This window comes from Hypomesus transpacificus, unplaced genomic scaffold (genome assembly GCF_021917145.1).
Source record: "Hypomesus transpacificus isolate Combined female unplaced genomic scaffold, fHypTra1 scaffold_65, whole genome shotgun sequence".
NCBI lineage: Eukaryota > Metazoa > Chordata > Actinopteri > Osmeriformes > Osmeridae > Hypomesus > Hypomesus transpacificus.
The window spans coordinates 1,114,824-1,134,434 of record NW_025814037.1 but is presented as its reverse complement, the minus strand read 5'-3'; the positions used below and the strand labels follow the sequence as shown (position 1 = coordinate 1,134,434).

Sequence of the window (19,611 nt, the reverse complement as noted above, 5' to 3'; positions counted from 1 at the left end):
ATTTGACAAAAATTGTAGGAGGAGTAGGCTTTCAGAGGTTTTTGATATAACCGGAAATTGACGCCATGGTGTGCATTGAACTCGGCTTGATCCAGGGAATCCAATGGTACCTCATTTTTGAAAATCGGTCATACGGTTCAAAAGTTGCGTGTGTAAACACAAGTCCAACTTTGACCCGTTGGTGGCGTTAGAGTGCCCAAGTATGGGACATGAAACTTTGTGAATTGGACCAGGGGACTGTCCCCAATGTGTGCCAAATTTCACAACTTTCGACCAAGCGCTTATGGGGGCTGCCATAGACACCCAGTCCTAAGAAGAAGAACAATAATAATACTAACAATAACAATAGGTGCCTCACAGCTTCGCTGCTTGGCCCCTAAATATAGCTGCAAGCAGCAATGGAGGGGCCAAGCAGTCCAGAGCAGGACATGGCCTCCATAGCACTTGCGCAACAATTAAGTCACAACAACCTGTTGCACTCATGCAACACGCCAAGTTTGGTTGAAATATCTGTTTGCGTTCCAAAGTAGTGAGTGTTCAAAGTGTTTTTTTCTTCTGGTATAACACCGCAGGCCTCTTCTGCTCCTCGTGGGAACGATGGAACCCAAGTTTGGTGACAATCGCACAAATGGTTGCTGAGTTACGCTCTCACGTGTCTTTTGCGGCTTCGCCGCCGCCTTTGATCGTCTCTACCGAACAAACGGTTTTGAAAATGGAAAATCCATCTGACGCCTTTGTGAAGCTTGGTCTGAAGATCATCTGTGCCAAATTTAGTAAACATTGGACAACATTTGGGGCGTTTAAAAGGTTTTTACACTTTTCCATAAAATCCAAAATGGCGGCCGCGTCAATTCGGTTGTTATGAAATATTATCGATGGTCAAGCATTATATCTCACAAGACACCAACAGACAAAGAAATTACTTTATTAAGGTAAACACTTCAACAGTTATTAGCCAAAACACGTTTATGCTTCCGGCCACGCCCCCTTTTAGTCACATGACACAATCTTTGGAGGACATACTCAGAATAAGGTTCCGAGTAGGCATATGAAATTTGGTGTCACTGCCTCAAACAACTGTTGAGATATGACTTCACTTCCTGTTTGGTGTCTATTCTGCTGATTTTGATTGGCTCTCACGGACAAACGGTTGTGGGGATCAAAATGCTCTACCATAACTTTTGTGCGGCTTGGTCTGAAGAGCATATCTGGTAATTTTGAAGAAGATTTGACAAAAATTGGAGGAGGAGTAGGCTTTCAGAGGTTTTTGATATAACCGGAAATTGACGCCATGGTGTGCATTGAACTCGGCTTGATCCAGGGAATCCAATGGTACCTCATTTTTGAAAATCGGTCATACGGTTCAAAAGTTGCGTGTGTAAACACAAGTCCAACTTTGACCCGTTGGTGGCGTTAGAGTGCCCAAGTATGGGACATGAAACTTTGTGAATTGGACCAGGGGACTGTCCCCAATGTGTGCCAAATTTCACAACTTTCGACCAAGCGCTTATGGGGGCTGCCATAGACACCCAGTCCTAAGAAGAAGAAGAATAATAATACTAACAATAACAATAGGTGCCTCACAGCTTCGCTGCTTGGCCCCTAATAATAATAATAATAATAATAATAAATATAGCTGCAAGCAGCAATCAAAGGGGCCAAGCATCATTCGATATGGAAATTCAGTAGCTAAAGCAGCAAAGCAAAACTTTTCATAAAAAACATTCATGTCATTTTGAGACAAAATGCGCTGGCTACATGTAGCAGCGTTATATCTACAAAGCACAATAAATCAGCAGACTGTGGCTGGATTCGATCCTACGACCTTGCGTTCCAAAGGAGCACGTCTTATCCCAGTGAGCTATTCTCTCTGCTGGAAAATGCTGCGTTCGGTTACAGAATAAAAAAAAGGAAGCCGTTTCTCCTGTGGCGAGCTTTGTCAGATTTGACCCAAGTATAAACAGCTGTAATTCAGTCATATTTTGACGTATCAAGGTTATTGTGGTAAGAAGATGATTAGATTGCATGCTCGAGTCAAGGCCTCACGTCAGCTTTGGCGCCCTTTTTGTCAAAATCGTTTCTGCGTTATTCGTGAACGGTTTGACTCATCGATAACATTTTGATAACTTTTTGTCGGCATGGTCTGAAGATGATCTGTTGCAATTTTCATGAAAATCGGAGCAACGGCCTAGGACGAGTTCGAAAAAGTAGCAATTTCTTAAAATACAAATGACGTAAAAACCATCATGAAGACAATGACGTCACATGGTTCAATCGAATCGTCTGCATCCAAGGAATTCAATGATACCTCAATTAAGAAAAACGGTCTCACAGTTCAAAAGTTGTGGGCGTAAATGCACCTCCAACTTTGACGCCTTGGTGGCGCTATAGAGCTTCAGGGATCAACATGAAACTTGGTGACGATAATCATGAGACGGTTCCAAATCAGTGTGCCAAATTTCAAACATTCGCACCAATCGGTTCTATGGGCTGCCATAGACTCCTAGTCCTAAGTATAATAATAATAATAATAATAATCACAAAAACAATAGGTGCCACAGCAGCTTCGCTGCTGCTTGGCCCCTAATAATAATAATAAAACTAACAAAAACAATAGGTGCCTCACAGCTTCACTGCTTGGCCCCTAATAATAAGAATACGGAGAAACACTTAAGGTGGCTTCGGGGCTTGGCCACCAACAAAATATTTCTAAATAATAAGCCTACCGATCATATTTTGACTCAATCAGAATCAGAATGGGGGATTTATTTGCCATGAAAGTTTGCACAGACACGGAATTTGCTTTGGCAGGAAGGTGCATACAGTAAACATATAGGAATCTTAAATTTAAATATGTGGTCTAACTATACTGAGGATACATAAACTGGCAATACTAAGTGGAATACAATTAAAATAAAATATACAATAAGTAAAATATAAGTTGCCAATTTACAATATAAAATACAAATATTACAGGAATTTAGTGTAGTGCAAAATGTAAAAAGTTTTTAAAGACATTCAGTCAGTGTGAGCTTTGGCCTTGTTGAGGAGGCCAACAGCGGAAGGGAAGAAACTGTTTGTATGGCGTGAGGTTTTGGTCCTGATGGACCGCAGCCTTCTGCCAGAGGGGAGTGACTGAAACAGGGAATGTCCAGGGTGGGAGGAGTCAGCCACAATCTTCTTCGCCCGTCTCATGGTCCTCGAGGTGTGCAGGTCCTCGAGGGAAGGCAGATTGCAGCCAATCACCATCTCTGCAGTGCGGATGATACTCTGCAGCCTGCTCTTGTCCTTGGCAGTGGCAGCAGCGTACCAGGTGGTGATGGAGGAGGTGAGGATGGACTCAATGATGGCTGTGTAGAAGTGCATCATTGTCTTTGGCAGGTTGAATTTCTTCAGCTGCTGCAGGAGGTACATCCTCTGTTGTGCTTTCTTGGTGAGGGAGCTAATGTTCAGTTCCCAACATGAGTCCAACATATTATATTACATAAAGTTCAAAAAACTGGTTGCGCTCAAATTATTTGGAAAATAATTGGCAAATACTACAATATGAACCTCGAGTGCGTGGGTCATCAATGCACTTTTTTCCCCCTCACAATTGAAATCCTGTCTTTATTTTTCTTAAAGATCCTTAAGGTGTATCTAGAGTGTTTCCCACAGATTAGAAAGCAATTTGTGGGGGGCGGTCGGCCCGTGTCTGACGGGGGTGGGTGTGAGGGGGCTGGTTCCATGTCAGAGCGGGGGGGGGCAAAATAATTCCTTTGTTAATTTGATAATTAATTTAATGTTCCTTTGATAATTTGTTACACAGAACTTTATTATATTAAATATAAAGTACTTTACTAAATACCCATGCCCAGCCCAAAATCCACACATTTAACACCCTATACAAAATTCACACCACATTCAAGTCATATCTGCCAGAAACCAAAGAACAGAAATGAGTTCCCTTGTCCTGAGACCTGCTTTCTTACCTGCCTGTTTCTACATATGTTTGTCCACATCACCTTTTGCTTCAGCTGGCTCTCTCACAGCAGCATGTTGGATGCTGTCCTCCTCTCCTACTCTTTCTTCAATGCTGAACAAATCTCTCTTTCTCTCCCTGACTATGTCTTTCTGTTTGAGCAGCATTGGTTGAAACCTTAAAATATTGTAAATAATTTCTGCATATATGCATGTAGCAACGCTAGTGCTAAATAACTATTTAGCTGGTCGGCTCTATGATGCCGGGTAAGTAGGGCTTGTGAGACAGCTCACCAAAAGAATGAAGGGGAACCCACTTGTCTGGCAGATTAAGACATGTTCGTAGGTCCCTCGCAAAAAGTAGCCTCAACTTTCCTAGACATTTAGCTACGGTACTAATGCTGAAGGCTCGCTGTTATCACTGTCTGTCTTACTAGAACAGCGGATCTATGCATCGTTGCTGACGTTGTGCCTGTTTGTGTGTATGTGAGAGAGACGCATGAGTGACAGAGACGGAGGGCGATCAGGGAAAGGAAATGCAGCTGAACGAATACGCTGCGTGTTTTAAATTGCTTTAAAAAATATATTATTATAACGAAACGCAATATGTTGCGGCCGGTGTTGATTCTGTGGCGCACCGCCATAAATTAGTCTACGTGTGGGAAACCCTGATCTATAGTATTTGTTGCAACCATCATTTAAGCTGCATTGCCTTGTCTGTGACCCCACTACTCAGGCCGCCAAACAAGACACTCTTCTGACTCCATTTCAATTTCCATTTCACATTCTTTGTATTTTATTTGACGTTTTCTTCCATTGAGTTGCTATACCTCTTTCAATGAACAACTCTTTTTTCTGAATTAGGTTATTGAGACATGGTTTGTTAACAAAGCAGGCTCGTTTAGGGCTTTTTGTCTGTTTGGGGTCAAGATCAAGGTTCAGATTGATTTGTATCTTTGGTTTCATTGACCATTGCCACATAGTTTTGGTCAAACCACTACCCATAAACAAGGATGCATGGTGTTTATTTACTGTAAGGTTGCTACAATGCTATGGAGGATTATAGGGGCCAAAACGAACTAAATAAATACATAAATAATTGAACAGCTAAATACTTGAATTATATAACACAATCAAATTAGACACTAAATATATAAATGTTACATGTACACAAGTGTGTGTGTGTGTGTATATATATATATATATATATATATATATATATAGATATAGATTTTACATTTATTCATTTAGCAGACGCTTTTATCCAAAGCGACTTCCAAGAGACAGCTTTACAAAGTGCATAGGTCACTGATAATAACAACAAGATAGCCCCACAGCATTGCGGGTAGTCAAAAACAAGAAGTACACATTGTGAACAACCAAAAAAATAGTGCTAAAGGGAAGAAACCATAAGAGCATGTAGTTAAACAAGTTACAATTACACAACATGAATCTCTAAGTGCAAGTGTACCTGTAGGAAAGCAATAAAAATAGGATTAACTAAAATAGAATACAACAGTTTATATCAGCTACCACTAACCAACAAGAGCAACAGTCTAAGCAAGAGTCATTGTGATCCTTGAGGAAACTAGCGATGGGTTCAGCAAACCATTCCTAAGTACCGTTGTACTCCCGGAACAAGTGCGTCTTGAGCTTTCTCTTGAAGGTGGAGAGACAGTCTGTGTCTCTGATGGAGGTGGGGAGTTGATTCCACCACTGGGGGGCCAGGCAGGAGAAGAGCTTGTGTTGGGACCGGGGGTGGCGGGTGGGGGTGTAAGGCTGCAGGAGAGACTTGATGTAGTCGGGCGCAGTCCCATTCACTGCTCGGAAGGTCAGTACCAGGGTCTTGAATCTGATGCGGGCCGTTATGGGTAGCCAGTGGAGAGAGATGAGGAGCGGGGTAACGTGGGAGCGTCTGCGTAGATTGTAGACCAGGCGGGCCGCTGCGTTCTGAATCCTCTGAAGAGGGCGGGTTGCGCATGCTGGGAGACCGGCGAGCAGCGAGTTGCAGTAGTCCAACTTGGAGAGGACAAGTGCTTGGACAAGCAGCTGGGTGGAGTGCTCAGACAGGTATCTCCTGATCTGCCGGATGTTGTAGAGGGTGAATCTACACGACCGGGAGACCGCAGCAATGTGGGCCGTGAGGGAGAGCTTGTCATCCATGGTAACCCCAAGGTTCCTGGCAGAGGATGAGGGGGTCACCGTCGCAGATCCCAGGGTGATTGAGAGGTCATGGGAGATGGAGGGTTTGGCTGGGATGATGAGAAGTTCCGTTTTGGCAAGGTTCAGCTGGAGGTGGTGCTCGGTCATCCAGGCGGAGATGTCTGCGAGGCAGGCCTCAATCCTAGCTGAGATCCCCGGATTGGTCGGGGGGGGGGACAGGTACAGCTGCGTGTCGTCAGCGTAGCAGTGGTAGGAGAAGCCATGGGAGGTGATGATTGGTCCAAGTGAGGTGGTGTACAGTGAGAAGAGGAGGGGTCCAAGGACGGAGTCCTGTGGGACACCAGTGGAGAGCTGGCGAGGGTCTGACAGTTTGCCTCCCCAGGAGACCTGGTGCTGTCAGTTGATTTTAGTGCTGTCAGTTTAACGCGTTGTTAACGGCGTTAACGCAAACCCATTTTAACGGCGTCAATTATTTTATTGTGCGATTAACGTTCTTTTTCGCCTAGCAAACTTTGTAGTTTTTTTCACATGCTGTTGCAACAACTACTGACGTTAGAAAAACTACAACAGATCTAGCTAGGAGGCTAATGTTATGTTTTGATTGGATGGAGAGCGCAGGACGCCGAAATGGATACCAATAAGATTCAGAATGGAAAGATACTTTTAATAAGTTTCCAAATGGTTCCATTGACAAGACCAAAGTGATTGGTATGTTTTAGTCGTTGTGAACTGAGTTATCATTGCAGCACGTCCAGTCTGAAATACCACTTGATGGCCAAGCACACAGCTGATGCGAATTCTCCGCCCCCTCGTCAAAGCCAGGCGATTGCAATGTTGTGTTCAATAAAATAAAAATAAACATTTACACTAAGCAAGCCAATCCACTTTTCCATGTTAAGAGCATTAAAATTAGAAAAAATTATGGGACAAAAAGAAATCAAGGGACATTTAGAATGGATAAAAATGTGAGATTAATTGCGAGTTAACTATGACATTAATCGCGATTAAATATTTTAATCGTTGACAGCAGTAGTCGAAATGGAATGTGGGTAATTCAGACCAATATCAGTTCTAAACATAGACTATAGATTATTTACGTCCATCATGGCTAAACGGTTTGAAAAGTTTCTACCCATGCTGATAAATAATGATCTGACAGGGTTTATACAATGCCAAACACGATAATATACAAAGGACACTACAAATATTGGATCATATACAACAAAAGAAACTAAAGCAATATTAAATTGCTTGTGATACCTGCAAATTTGTTTTCTACATGTCCTGTTGTTAGAGACTGCACCCATGACATTGTTTGAGGTTGCATTTATCATATTACATTGTTTTGTTGCTCTGTGCTATGTAATATTGTAGTTGAGACACTGTGGTTTTTGCACTGGAAAGAACTGTTCTTCTAATCCTTTATTATCTAATCCTTGCACTTTTTATATACACCTTAGATAAAAGATTCTGTTAAATGAAAATGTAAGTCGCCCTTCATGAGGTGTCTGTGGGTGGGTGTTTGTGTGCGTGCGTGTGTGTGTGTCCACAGTCGCTATGGCACACCAGATGAGTTAAAGCAGCTGATTGATGTGGCCCACTCCCTGGGCATTGTCGTGCTGCTTGATGTGGTCCACAGCCATGCTTCCAAGAACACAGAAGACGGTTTGAACCGCTTTGATGGATCAGACTCATGCTATTTCCACGCACCACCCCGAGGAGACCACAGCCTATGGGACAGCCGCCTCTTCAATTATGCCAGGTAATGTCTTTCTATCAGGCCTGATCCATATGATCACCCAGTAGTACAACCTGTTGTTTATTGACGACTACTGTACATCTTTCATCCTGTCTTCTGACCAGTATTGGGGTAACGTGTTACAAAGAAATGTTAGAGTACTCCAATTATTTTGTTGTTGTAACAAGTAACATAACGTGTATGTTTTGCAATTCAAGTATTGTTATTTTGTTACATTTGTTTTGTTTACGGTTACAGTGAAAATTGTATTGTTATTTAGTTACATTTGTTTTGTTTACGGTTACAGTGAAAATTGAAAACAATCTCACGAGTGGTCAATGAACACAAATTATAAGAAACATCATACTCAATTCCTACACCATTCATCGCCTCAAAAACCGAATTGCTTTCTTAAGCATTCTACCTCCACCTACAGGCTAACATTTGTAGTTACACATCACATTGCGTCCTCTAGCAAAAAAAAAGGCTATTTGGGTATACTTTGGTGTCGCTAGAGGAGATGGTTCACTGTGGGGTGCAAGGAGCACACCCACCTTAATATCAATAATCAAAAGCATTGCATAAGTTTGAAAGATAAGGGCAGTGACACTAATGCAGGACCCGCTTTATTTTCTTTTGCAAAAAAAGTTGGTTTACAGTAAAGCTACACCATCGCAGAGAGGGTGCTAAAGAGCTTCTTTTTTTAACTTGATATAGTGTGCCTGTCCGATGAGTCTTGCTTACAGCAGGGTAGTTCTAGTGGTCTGTTTCAGTAAAGATTCAAAGCATTGGGCCTATTGGGGGAGAAGGTAAGTACATCATTCTGGTTCTCAGAAACCACAGACCCATGCAGGACTAGGGCTCAGTCCTTTAGATAAATTGTCAGCTCACAGGTCAACAAGAGTAAAATCTCTTAGTAGGAGCTGTTAAAAGAAATCCTTTCCATTCTTATCTTCAACACCTAGTCACATAAGAGCAAAACAGGCCTTCAGATATGATAACAATCTGAGGCCTATTAACAAAACATGTTCAAATCAAGATTGTACATGTTAGGGTAAGTGTCACTAATTCAACAAGTAATTGTCCAGTTCATTATCAGCCTCTTACATGTGCATCTCGCAAACAAATAGTGAAAATTTATAAAAGCAGCCGTGCAAATTGTCGACATGGGGTCTGGAGAGAGCATTTTTAGTTTGATGCAATGTTCTTTTGACAGATGGCTGAGATTTTACCTGTATACCTAGTTTGTCTGCGTTGCATAGCAGCATATTTCCTGTTGCCTAGAAGAGTTGTCAAAAACCTTGATCTCCGGTGTTATTGTGTTGCTTCTTTAAGTAACTGCATCCCTGATTAACTGTACAACAATCATAATATCCTTGCGATTAAGGCAATACCTCTTTAAAAGCACATTATCACAAAATGTTTCTAACATGCTTGTGTTCTAGGGCGGATTGCAAGCAACAGATTTAGGATTGTTTGTAATTTGGTTTTAGTGACTTAGGAGTCCTTTTGACAACCCTTACCTCACACAGATTTATTAGCTTGTTATAGCACTAAAACATATTGAGAAATACTCTAAGAACAACAAAAGAAAATTGTCATAAAATTAGGACTGAAACGCCCATTATTTTTCAAGATTTTCTCCTAAATTGGCAAGTTAATAGCTACTTTTAGCTTTAATAATGATAATTTAGTGAGCAATATATATAGTATAGATAACTTATTTTCACTGTATAGTTTTTACAAAAAATCTGAATGTAACTTGTTGGGGAACAAGGGAGTCAGATGGCTGAGCGGTTAGGGAATCGGGCTATTAATCAGAAGGTTACCGGTTCGATTCCCGGCCATGCAAAATGACGTGTCCTTGGGCAAGGCACATCACCCTACTTGCCTCGGGGGAATGTCCCTGTACTTACTGTAAGTTGCCCTGAATAAGAGCGTCTGCGAAATGACTAAATGTAAATGTTGTGAAAGATTTTCTAATCAAATTGCAAAATAACATTTAAACGACTTTGGAATACATATTTATTAAACAAACTATTGAACACAGAACACAATTATTAAATACATACAAACATCAGACAATACACAGAAAACCATCCGGCCCTGGAAATAAATACATTCTAATCCGACATAAAATTTCAACAATCATGTATATAGCTAAATCTGCTATGGGTTGGGCAGCAGGGGTCAGTGAGGATATGCTGTTTTTCTCCCAGTTCATCTATGGAACCTCATCATTTGTGAATATTTGACATTCTGTGTGTTTTCACATCTCTAGTTGGGAAGTACTGCGATTTTTGTTGTCTAATCTGCGCTGGTGGATGGAGGAGTATCGTTTCGATGGTTTTAGGTTTGATGGGGTCTCGTCCATGCTTTACCATCACCATGGCATAGGTAATACTGTATATGTGAACTTGGTTTGTAATCTGTGTGGATCTGTTGTAGGGCTGCACAATTAATCGAATTTTAATCACGATTTCGGCTTCCCACGATCAAATTCACGTGATCGGGCGATATTTAAAATGCGTCATTCCATTAATAGAACTGTCTGTATCAAAGTTATTTTTTGCAAAGCCAATCTAGCTCTCCGTAAACCAATAGGTGCGTTCGACATCGGCTGCGGCAGCATAAAATGACCAGCGAGAGTTGCCGCTAGCAGTCGGGGAGGAGTTATAAACGGCTCTGTAAAGTCGGAACTTTTGTCATTTTATGTATTGGGCTATGATAAACTCTTTCTCCAATCTGTAGTCTGCAGCCGGCTGCGGCGCTGCATGGAGTCGAATACACCTTATGTCTGATCACGAGATGTTCCCTGCACCACGCAGCTTAGGCCCCGTCCAGACTAGCCCGAGTAAATTTCAGAATCAGAAGGGATTTTTTTCTCCATGAATGTTTGCACAAACAAGGAATTTACTTTGGCAGGGAGGTGCATACATTAAACATATAGGAATATTGGAACTTAAATATGTGGACTAACTATACAAAAGGAGCAAAGTCTAGCTAATACTATTTAAAAACGCATACATAAGTCTCCGTAAACAGAGACGCAGAAGCATATTTCGCCCTTATACAGCGTATTCGAACACTGAAAACTGAGCTTTTCGAATACGCTCCCCTAGCCGGATATATTTGAAAACGCCGGGTTTGCGTAGTAGGCTAGTATGGACGGGGTCCATGGAGCTTTTCAGATACGATGACGTTCAGTTGCCATGGCATTGGGGGTAGCTTTTGCTCTATAGCTATAATGTCAAGATGAACATGGAAGGTGAAAGAAATATGCTGCTCCATCTCGATCATTTATTTACCAGTGTAGTTAGTGTACTTCAGGTACAAGTATTATCACTTAATAGATACGCGTTACTCCTACGCAGAAGGCGAGTGTTGTACTCGGTGTGCCTGAACGAAAGGGGGACAAGGCAGAGAAGACTGTTTAAACCAAACATAGACCGGCGATTCTGGGTGAGACCTGGCTGAACAGCTAGCTGGTGGGACAATTTAAAACACCAAATAGCATTGCCAGAGGAGTATGTAAACAGGGCACTGTGGCGGGAGGGAGGGGCAGGAGTGGCGTAACCATGACAACGATTGTCATGTACCCGTGTTAGTGTGGACGGCAAACATTTGGAAAACGATATGAAAACGCTAGTGTGGACGGAGAGCGTTAGTTTTTTATTGATTGTATATTTAGTTTGATTCACATCCAATCTGCAGGTACAATGCATTGTGACAATCAAATTTGATTAGGTTAAAATCAACAAATAATCGTGATAATTAATCGTGATCTCAATATTGATCAAAATAATCGTGATTATCATTTTTGCCATAATAGTGCAGCCCTAATCTGTTGTATGTCTGTAGTGCATTCCTTATTTTTTTATACTGGATCCGTAATATATACTCCTTTGTCCTCATTATGTAGGTTATCTAAATACAGTATCTTTTCATTTGAGAATTTGTACACTATTTGTACTACAGATTTAGACTTAGATGTTGTCACTTCTCTTATCTACGGGGTTTGATCCCATTGGATTTCTAGGGTGTTGATTCCTCTTAGCGATAGATTTTATAAGAGATCAGTTACTTTTTGTTCTGTGCATGTTGAACCTCTCACTTTAGGCACTGGGTTTTCTGGGGATTACTCTGAGTACTTCGGCCTTCAAGTGGATGAAGACTCCCTTGTCTATCTAATGCTTGCCAACCACATTTTGCATACTCTCTACCCTGACTGCATCACAATTGCAGAGGTAAAGCTGTGAAATCCTGCTTACCTCCTCCACACAGCCACAACACTCTAGGTATATTTTACACCAGTCCTAAGCCAGACAAACGCAAAGCATTTAATCACTCTTCAGTGACACTCCCCCCACAGCCATCATTAATTAAATCACTAATTATTATACTTATTACTGTATTAACAGCTTACATCAGTTTTCATCTGTGATTAAATCGTAAAACATGATGTTGTGAACGTGATACAGTATTTATGGCTGTTGGAGTGACATATAAGATATTATCTGTTTGATGGACAGATCCTGCCAATGCCATGGTTCACTAGTGTGGAGGGAAACTGTACTTCAGTCACTCCAATTGACTGAAGTACACACACACACACACACGCTCTCTTAGAATGTTGTTTTCTTCTAGGATGTGTCAGGGATGCCAGCTCTGTGCCGGACTGTGGCAGAGGGCGGTTTGGGGTTTGACTATCGCCTGGCCATGGCCATCCCAGACAAGTGGATCCAGGTGAGAATCTCCATGTCCACCAGGCTGTTAGCTTGTCTCCATTCATTGTCTATAGGCTGTTATTGGGCCATCTGTTGATACTGTATTCAGTGTCGACTGAAGAATGCACAAGAGAAAGTGAAGGTTGTGATTGTGTAGTGCCAGTGCCACTTGATAATGGAACAAACTGAAAATAAAGAAGAAAGAATCTATCTTCCAAGGTCCAAATGAACTTCCTCGAAATGGTTATTCAATTTCTCAAGAGAATTTGATCGTCAGTAGTATTTGACCTCCGGTGTCTCATACATAACCTGCTATGGAGCAGATTATGTGGGCTGCATACATTTCAATGGTGACGTACCTTGGTAAAAGGAGAACCACCAAAGTGACATTGAAAGCCCAGTGTCCAACCTAACATTACCTCGCTAATCCCAAATCCTGCTTTTTCAGGCCTATAGTACCTGGCTTGTTTTGCAGTGGTTTACACAGTCTCGCTAAACAGATGATTGGAGTGTTGTGATGGGCTCAAATAAACACGCATTGCTATGTTTTACAACCGGAGGATTTATCGGAAGACTAGAAACCGTTTTGTCAGAATAAAAAATAAAAAACCATGCCTCTGACTGGTTTTGAACCTACAACCCTTTGCTTACCAGCACAACATCTCAGCCAATTGAGCAATTCCCAGGCCTGGATTACACAAAGTTCAATAACTGGATAATAAAAAAAGTAGTGCTGTCAGTTTAACGCGTTATTAACGGCGTTAACGCAAACCCAAATTAACGGCGTCAATTGTTTTATCGCGCGATTAACGCTCTTTTTGGCCTAGCAAACTTTGTAGTTTTTTTTCACATGCTGTTGCAACAACTACCGAAGTTAGAAAAACTACAACACCACACCGGATCTAGCTAGACCGGAAACAAAACAACAGGCACGCCACACACTTGTTTGGCTTGCGATCCGGCTAAAGAGTAGTAGCAGAGCCCGTTTACGGATATGAGACATTCTCTGGTAGTAAGTTAACTTTACGTTTTGAGTGGATGGCGAGCGCGAGACGCCAAAATGGATGCCAATAAGATTCTGAATGGAAAGTTTACTTTTAAAAAGTTGCCAAATGGTTCCATTGACAAGACCAAAGTGATCTGTGTGTTTTGTCGTTGTAAAATGAGCTATCATTGCAGCACGTCCAGTCTGAAATACCACTTGATGGCCAAGCACACAGATGATGCAAATTCTCCGCCCCCTCGTCAAAGCCAGGCGATTGCAATGTTGTTTTCAATAACAAAAAATATTTGCACGAAGCAATCCAAACCACTTTTCCATGTTGATAAGAGCATTAACATTTGAAAAAAGAATGGGACAAAAAGAAATCAAGGGACATTTAGAATAGATAGAAATAGAAATGTGCGATTAATTGTGATTAATCGCGAGTTAACTATGACATTAATGCGATTAATCGCGATTAAATATTTTAATCGTTTGACAGCACAAAAAAAAAGCTGTTTCTCCAATGGCGATCATTGTCAGATTTGGTCCAAGTTCAAACAGCTGTAATTCAGTCATATTTTTGACATATCAAGGTAAAACTTTGCATGGTACTTCAGAGGCATGTCACCTTCAAGCCTATTAGGTTTGAACTATCCTTCAAAAATACATTTGATTTAGTGACACAATGTGGACATTTACATAAATACAACCCTTTCAGCCATTTTGTACTTGATTCAATTGCCTTAAGTAACATAAAAATAACTTTTTATAGGATATTGAAACTCTTCTTGAGTTGATCTCTTTCCAGACTGTCAGTCAATACACAACTGGGGAGTCAGATGGCTGAGCGGTGAGGGAGTCGGGCTAGTACTCAGAAGGTTACCGGATCGATTCCCCGCTGTGTGAAATGGTGTTGTGTCCTTGGGCAAGGCACTTCACCCTACTTGCCTCGGGGGAAATGTCCCTGTACTTACTGTAAGTCGCTCTGGATAAGAATGTCTGCTAAATGACTAAATGTAACTAATTTTTTTTTTTTTTTTTTTTTTCAAAAAAAAAAAAGAAAAAGAAGCATTAATCAATTCTAAAACATTTCTTAAAAGACATTTCTTAAAAAGACACATCCAACAAGACAAGTTGCGACATTACAGGATCCCCACAAGGGGGTACAAGACAAAAACACATTTCAATTACCCCCTAGGGGGTTTACAAGCGGGGAGTCCAAGTGTGGCGGGGGTGCAGGGCTTTCGCCGTCCCCGTCGCGCTCTCCTCCTTGTCGCCCTCGCCGGTGGAGTCAAGCGACTTGCGTCGCGACGGCCCCTGGGAAGGCACCATCCCTTCGCCACTGCTCCCAGGATGCCCGGCCCCTGGGAAGGCACCATCCCTTCGCCACTGCTCCCAGGATGCCCTTTGGCGAGGGTTTCCGATCCTCGAGAGGATCCCAATTCCTCGAGTCGTCCGGCACTCTGTCCGTCCGACCGTCTAGCCCTCCGACGGCCTGGCCCGTCTCTGGGTTGCCAGCAACGTTGGGAGCCGAAGCTCCCAACGCTCTGAAAATGGGGACAAGTCCCCGCCTGGCGTTGGAGCCGAAGCCCCCAGGCAGGCGATCGCTCCGACCCGCCCCCGTCACCGGATCCCTATCAGGCGATCCGGTATCGACAGGGGTGGGTCAATACCTGTCCAATCAAGGACAGGTACTCACTAGATCTGAACCAAAAGGCCGAGAAGCGATAAAGCGGTAAATGTAACTAATAAGTCATGTGGGCAACTGAGCTAGGGCAGCGCTCATATTCAGCTCCTTGCGAGAATAGTCGATGACTGTATAGCAGCCGATTCTCTGGTCCGATTAAACTACACAACATACTCAATCAGGGTGACCAACAAGATTATTATAACTAACCAACAATAACATTACAAACATCCAACTGAACGAACACAACAACTGAAATCCCTCGCACGGCTTTTGTAACCAAACTATTTTCCACAAGTCTTTGCGTTTTTTGACATGTCGCACTGCATGCTGGGTACCCAAGGGTGCCGACTGCATGATGTGAGTATTCGTTTTTGGTCAGCTGTGGGACAAAGATTAAGAAACGGTTGACATTTCAAGGTTAAATTGCATGAAATTGCGCATGGTATTTCAGAAGGATGTCTGCCTGTTTAACTAAATAAGTAATCAAAATTAAGACCGGCCAAAAGACTGTACCTGGTTTTGAACCTGTGACCTTGCATTTTGCAGGAGAACGTTTCAACCCATTGAGCTACCTACAAGGCAGAGAAATTGTGGTCATTTTTCTGTATAAAAAAAGAAAGCTGTTTCTCCTGCAGCATGGATTGTTCGATTTGGCCAAAGTTTAAACAGCTGTAATTCAATGATCTTTTGACATATCAAGGTGAAATTGCGCATGGTACTTCAGAACAATATCATCCTGTTTAACTAAACAGATATTCAAATTTAAGACAGGCTAAATGACTGTGGCTGGATTCCATCCTACAACCTCATACTTTGCAGGTCGCCGTCCTAGCCCAGTGAGCTAACCTGTTGAATATTGTCACGTTCAGTTACTGTATAAAAAAAGTAAGCTGTTTCTCCTGTGGTAAGCGAAGTTGAAACGGCTCTAATTCAATCATATTTTGACATACCAAGGTGAAATTGTGTACGGTACGTCAGAGTGATGTCACCTTAAAGCCTATTAGATTTGAAAAACCATCATTCAAAATGACATTTGATTTAGTGACACAAACATAATGAGTTAATGTGGACATTTACATAAATACACCCCTTTCAGCCATTTTGTACTTGATTCAATTGCCTTATGTAACATTTTTATTACGTCAATGATACATATATGTACCAAATTTCAAGTCAATTAGACCTTTGGTTCAAGAGAAGAGGAATTTTGAATGTTTTCCCAAATTATCATTGTACAGGAAAATCCATCATGGTGGACCTTATGGGCCCTTGAGGCTTTTTTGTTCCTCATGAAAATTTAGGCATGCAGACTAAGTTTCAGAAGAATTGGAGCAATGGGATGGAAATGCAATCACTCTGAAAAGTGGACATTTGGGCGTCGCCTGTGGCGCCCCCTATGATCTGATGTGGGCCAGTCTGTGTTTGGGCCGTAGTTATGGCATGTTGTATCTATATGCCAAATTTCAAAACTTTTTACCAATGTGTTCATGAGATAAATTACAAGAATAATAATAATATTAATAATAATAATAATACCAACAATTACAATAGGGTCCTCCTGACTGAGGAACCCTAACAATAGGTTCCCTCCTACCGGAGGAACCCTATATATAGCTGCAAGCAGCGATGCGGGTTCCTCCGCAAAATGGCAAAATATGATATACATTTACAATGTAGACGCAAAACAACTTCATCTTTGGCCAACAACAATAGGCTGAATGGGGATTTGAACTCATGAGCGTAAGGTTACAAGTCAGTCTCTCTATCCTCTCTGCTACACACCAACTGTTGAGGTTTTATGAATAGAAAGGGGAAAGTATTACCTTTGGTCGGCTTTGGGACAAAGGTTAAGAAACTGTCTACATTTCAATGTCAAATTGCAATAAATTGCACATGGTATTACTTCAGAATGATGTAATCATAAAGCCAATAAGGTAAAAAACCATCAGTCAAAATGACATTTGATTTATTGACACAAAGATATTGAGGCAATGTGGACATTTACATAAATACAACCCTTTCAGCCATTTTGTATTGCATTTCTTATTCCATTTCACCCTATATAAAGACACATCTGCCCACACACAACTTCCATCCATGCTGTTTCCCTCTCCCAGCACAGGTCACAGTGCGTTCACACTGCAGCGACGCGAATCGCTTGCCATCGCTTGCCTTCCCACAGTTCACCACGCTCGGGGGCGTTTCAAACAGATACATGTAGAATGTAGTTCTCTAAAGTCACTATTGTAGTTGTCATGGCCAAGTGTGCAGACTTGGGTTTACGTAGTTGCAACATCGATCAAATACAACTTGTATACAACATACAAAACTGTTTAATAGACATACACGTTGACATGTGTAAAAAACGTTTTACTATATTCCTCAGTCTCTGCTAATCTGTCGATATGATAGGGAGTTCCAGCCGGGCTAGCTAGCTAGTTACCACAGAACGAAGTTACTAATGTGACTAAACTGAATTTGAAAGTACAAGCACCCACAACTTCGGCAAACCTTGCGCCATGCATTGTTTTTTTTTAAAATTAATATCTCTGTACAAATACAGCTATGTATCTTACAGGACTGGGTAAGCAGCCACACAAACGATTAGATTCTCCTCCACCTTGAAACCTAGAAAGCTACAAAATGTTTGCCATGGTTGTTATGTTACGAGAAACAAGAAAACACTCCAATTGGCCATCGCTAGCGAAAATCGCTCCTCATTTGCATAAAGTTGAGAAAATCTCAACTCTGTCGCGTCGCTACCCAAAATGCACCACGCAAGCGATTCGCCTGGCTCCATAGAAAATGAATGGAAAACATGTTGTCGCTCGCATCGCGTCGCTGCAGTGTGAACGCACTGTCAGGCCAAAGGAGAAATGCTGCAGCGGACACCTGAGACTTATTGGTAGTCCGAAAACATTCCTCCCACAATTGACACATTTCTCCCAAGATAAAAAAAACAGCAGATATTTTTAGTCTACTTGAGTTGATCTCTTTCCAGAATCTCGGTCAACACACAATTAACAATAGTCATGTGGGCAACCGGGCTAGGGCAGAGCTCATGTTCAGCTCCTAACGAGAACAGCTTATGGCATTACAGCAGCCGATTCTCTGGTCCTATTAAAATACACAACATGCACAATCAGGGTGACCAGCAAGATTATATTAACTGATAAACAATAACATTACAAACATCTAACTAAACAAACACAACAACTGAAATCCCTCGCATCGCTGTCGCAACCGCACTATTTTCCACAAGTCTTTGCCTATTTGACATACCGCACTGCATGCTGGGTACCCAAGGGGCGCTGAGGCTGATTATCTATCTGTGCTCCGACTGTGATTTGAGTAAGCTTTGGGACAAAGGTTAAGAAACGGTTGACATATCAAGGTGAAATTTCACATGGTACATCAGAATGATGTCATCCTGTTTAACCGAACAGATAATCAAAATTATGACAGGCCAAAAGACTGCGGCTGGATTTGAACCTGTGACCTTGCTTCTTGCAGTGCACTGTCTTAGCCTACTGAGCTATTCTCAGTGTTGAGAACCATTGTGGTCAGTTACTGCATAGAAAAGTAAGCTATTTGTCCTGTGGCAAGCATTTTAAGATTTGGCTGAAGTTTAAACAGTTGTAATTCAGTGATCTTTTGAGATATCAAGGCAGGAGCAGGCAGGCAGGGCAGGGCACGCCAGCTGGATGAAGCTGTCTTGGGTGCAGGGCTGAAGAGAAGCTGTCCAGGTAGAGAGGGATAGTCCAGCAGGGGGTCTGTGTTGCTCCAGCATCCTCTGTTGCATCCTATGTTACACTCAGCATCCTCTCTTGTTGCTCTCAGCATGGTCTGTTGCACTCTGTTGAGCAGGCCTCTGTATGACCTGTAAAAGTTAAAAAAGGGTCCATGTCAGTGGTGAAAAATGAAGCTTTTTCCATCTACACTTGATAGAGACTTCAGTTTTGACTGTGAAATGCAGTGGCAATACTTGAACTTGAATCCAAATGTGTTGGAAACCCATGCAAAGTCACTCAAAACACAGGCTCTAGCAAGAGTATTTAGCTCTAAACTGGTCAATATATACACATCTGACAAAAGACCAGCTCGACCTTTGCCTGTAAACAGTGATTCTGACTGTCAGAGACCTTTAAATAGGCTGACCGAGTGAAACTAGCCTGGCTAACGTAGGTCACTTTATTAGGCAAATGACGAATTAAATAGGCTTGTTCTGAAAGACCCTATATACTGGCTATCTTCAGCAGGCTCTTGTCTACAAAAAGCATCCCTCCCTGACGTTTTAGGAGTAGAATTGAGTGAACTACAATATTGTTTAAACACTGCCAGTGAACGA

General features: G+C 41.9%; 1 protein-coding gene across 4 annotated transcripts in view; it reads left to right on the top strand.

Annotated features, from left to right (window-relative positions):
• Window positions 1-19,611, top strand: part of LOC124466127 (1,4-alpha-glucan-branching enzyme-like) — a 144,927-nt gene that overhangs the window by 68,991 nt on the left and 56,325 nt on the right. For 3 of the 4 annotated variants that reach the window (XM_047017808.1, XM_047017805.1, XM_047017806.1), the window contains exons 8-11: window positions 7,676-7,885; window positions 10,143-10,258; window positions 11,981-12,108; window positions 12,509-12,607. In XM_047017808.1, coding sequence (XP_046873764.1) covers window positions 7,676-7,885; window positions 10,143-10,258; window positions 11,981-12,108; window positions 12,509-12,607 — 553 coding nt within the window. The remainder of the gene's footprint in view (window positions 1-7,675; window positions 7,886-10,142; window positions 10,259-11,980; window positions 12,109-12,508; window positions 12,608-19,611) is intronic. The other variant, XM_047017807.1, reaches the window with a different exon arrangement.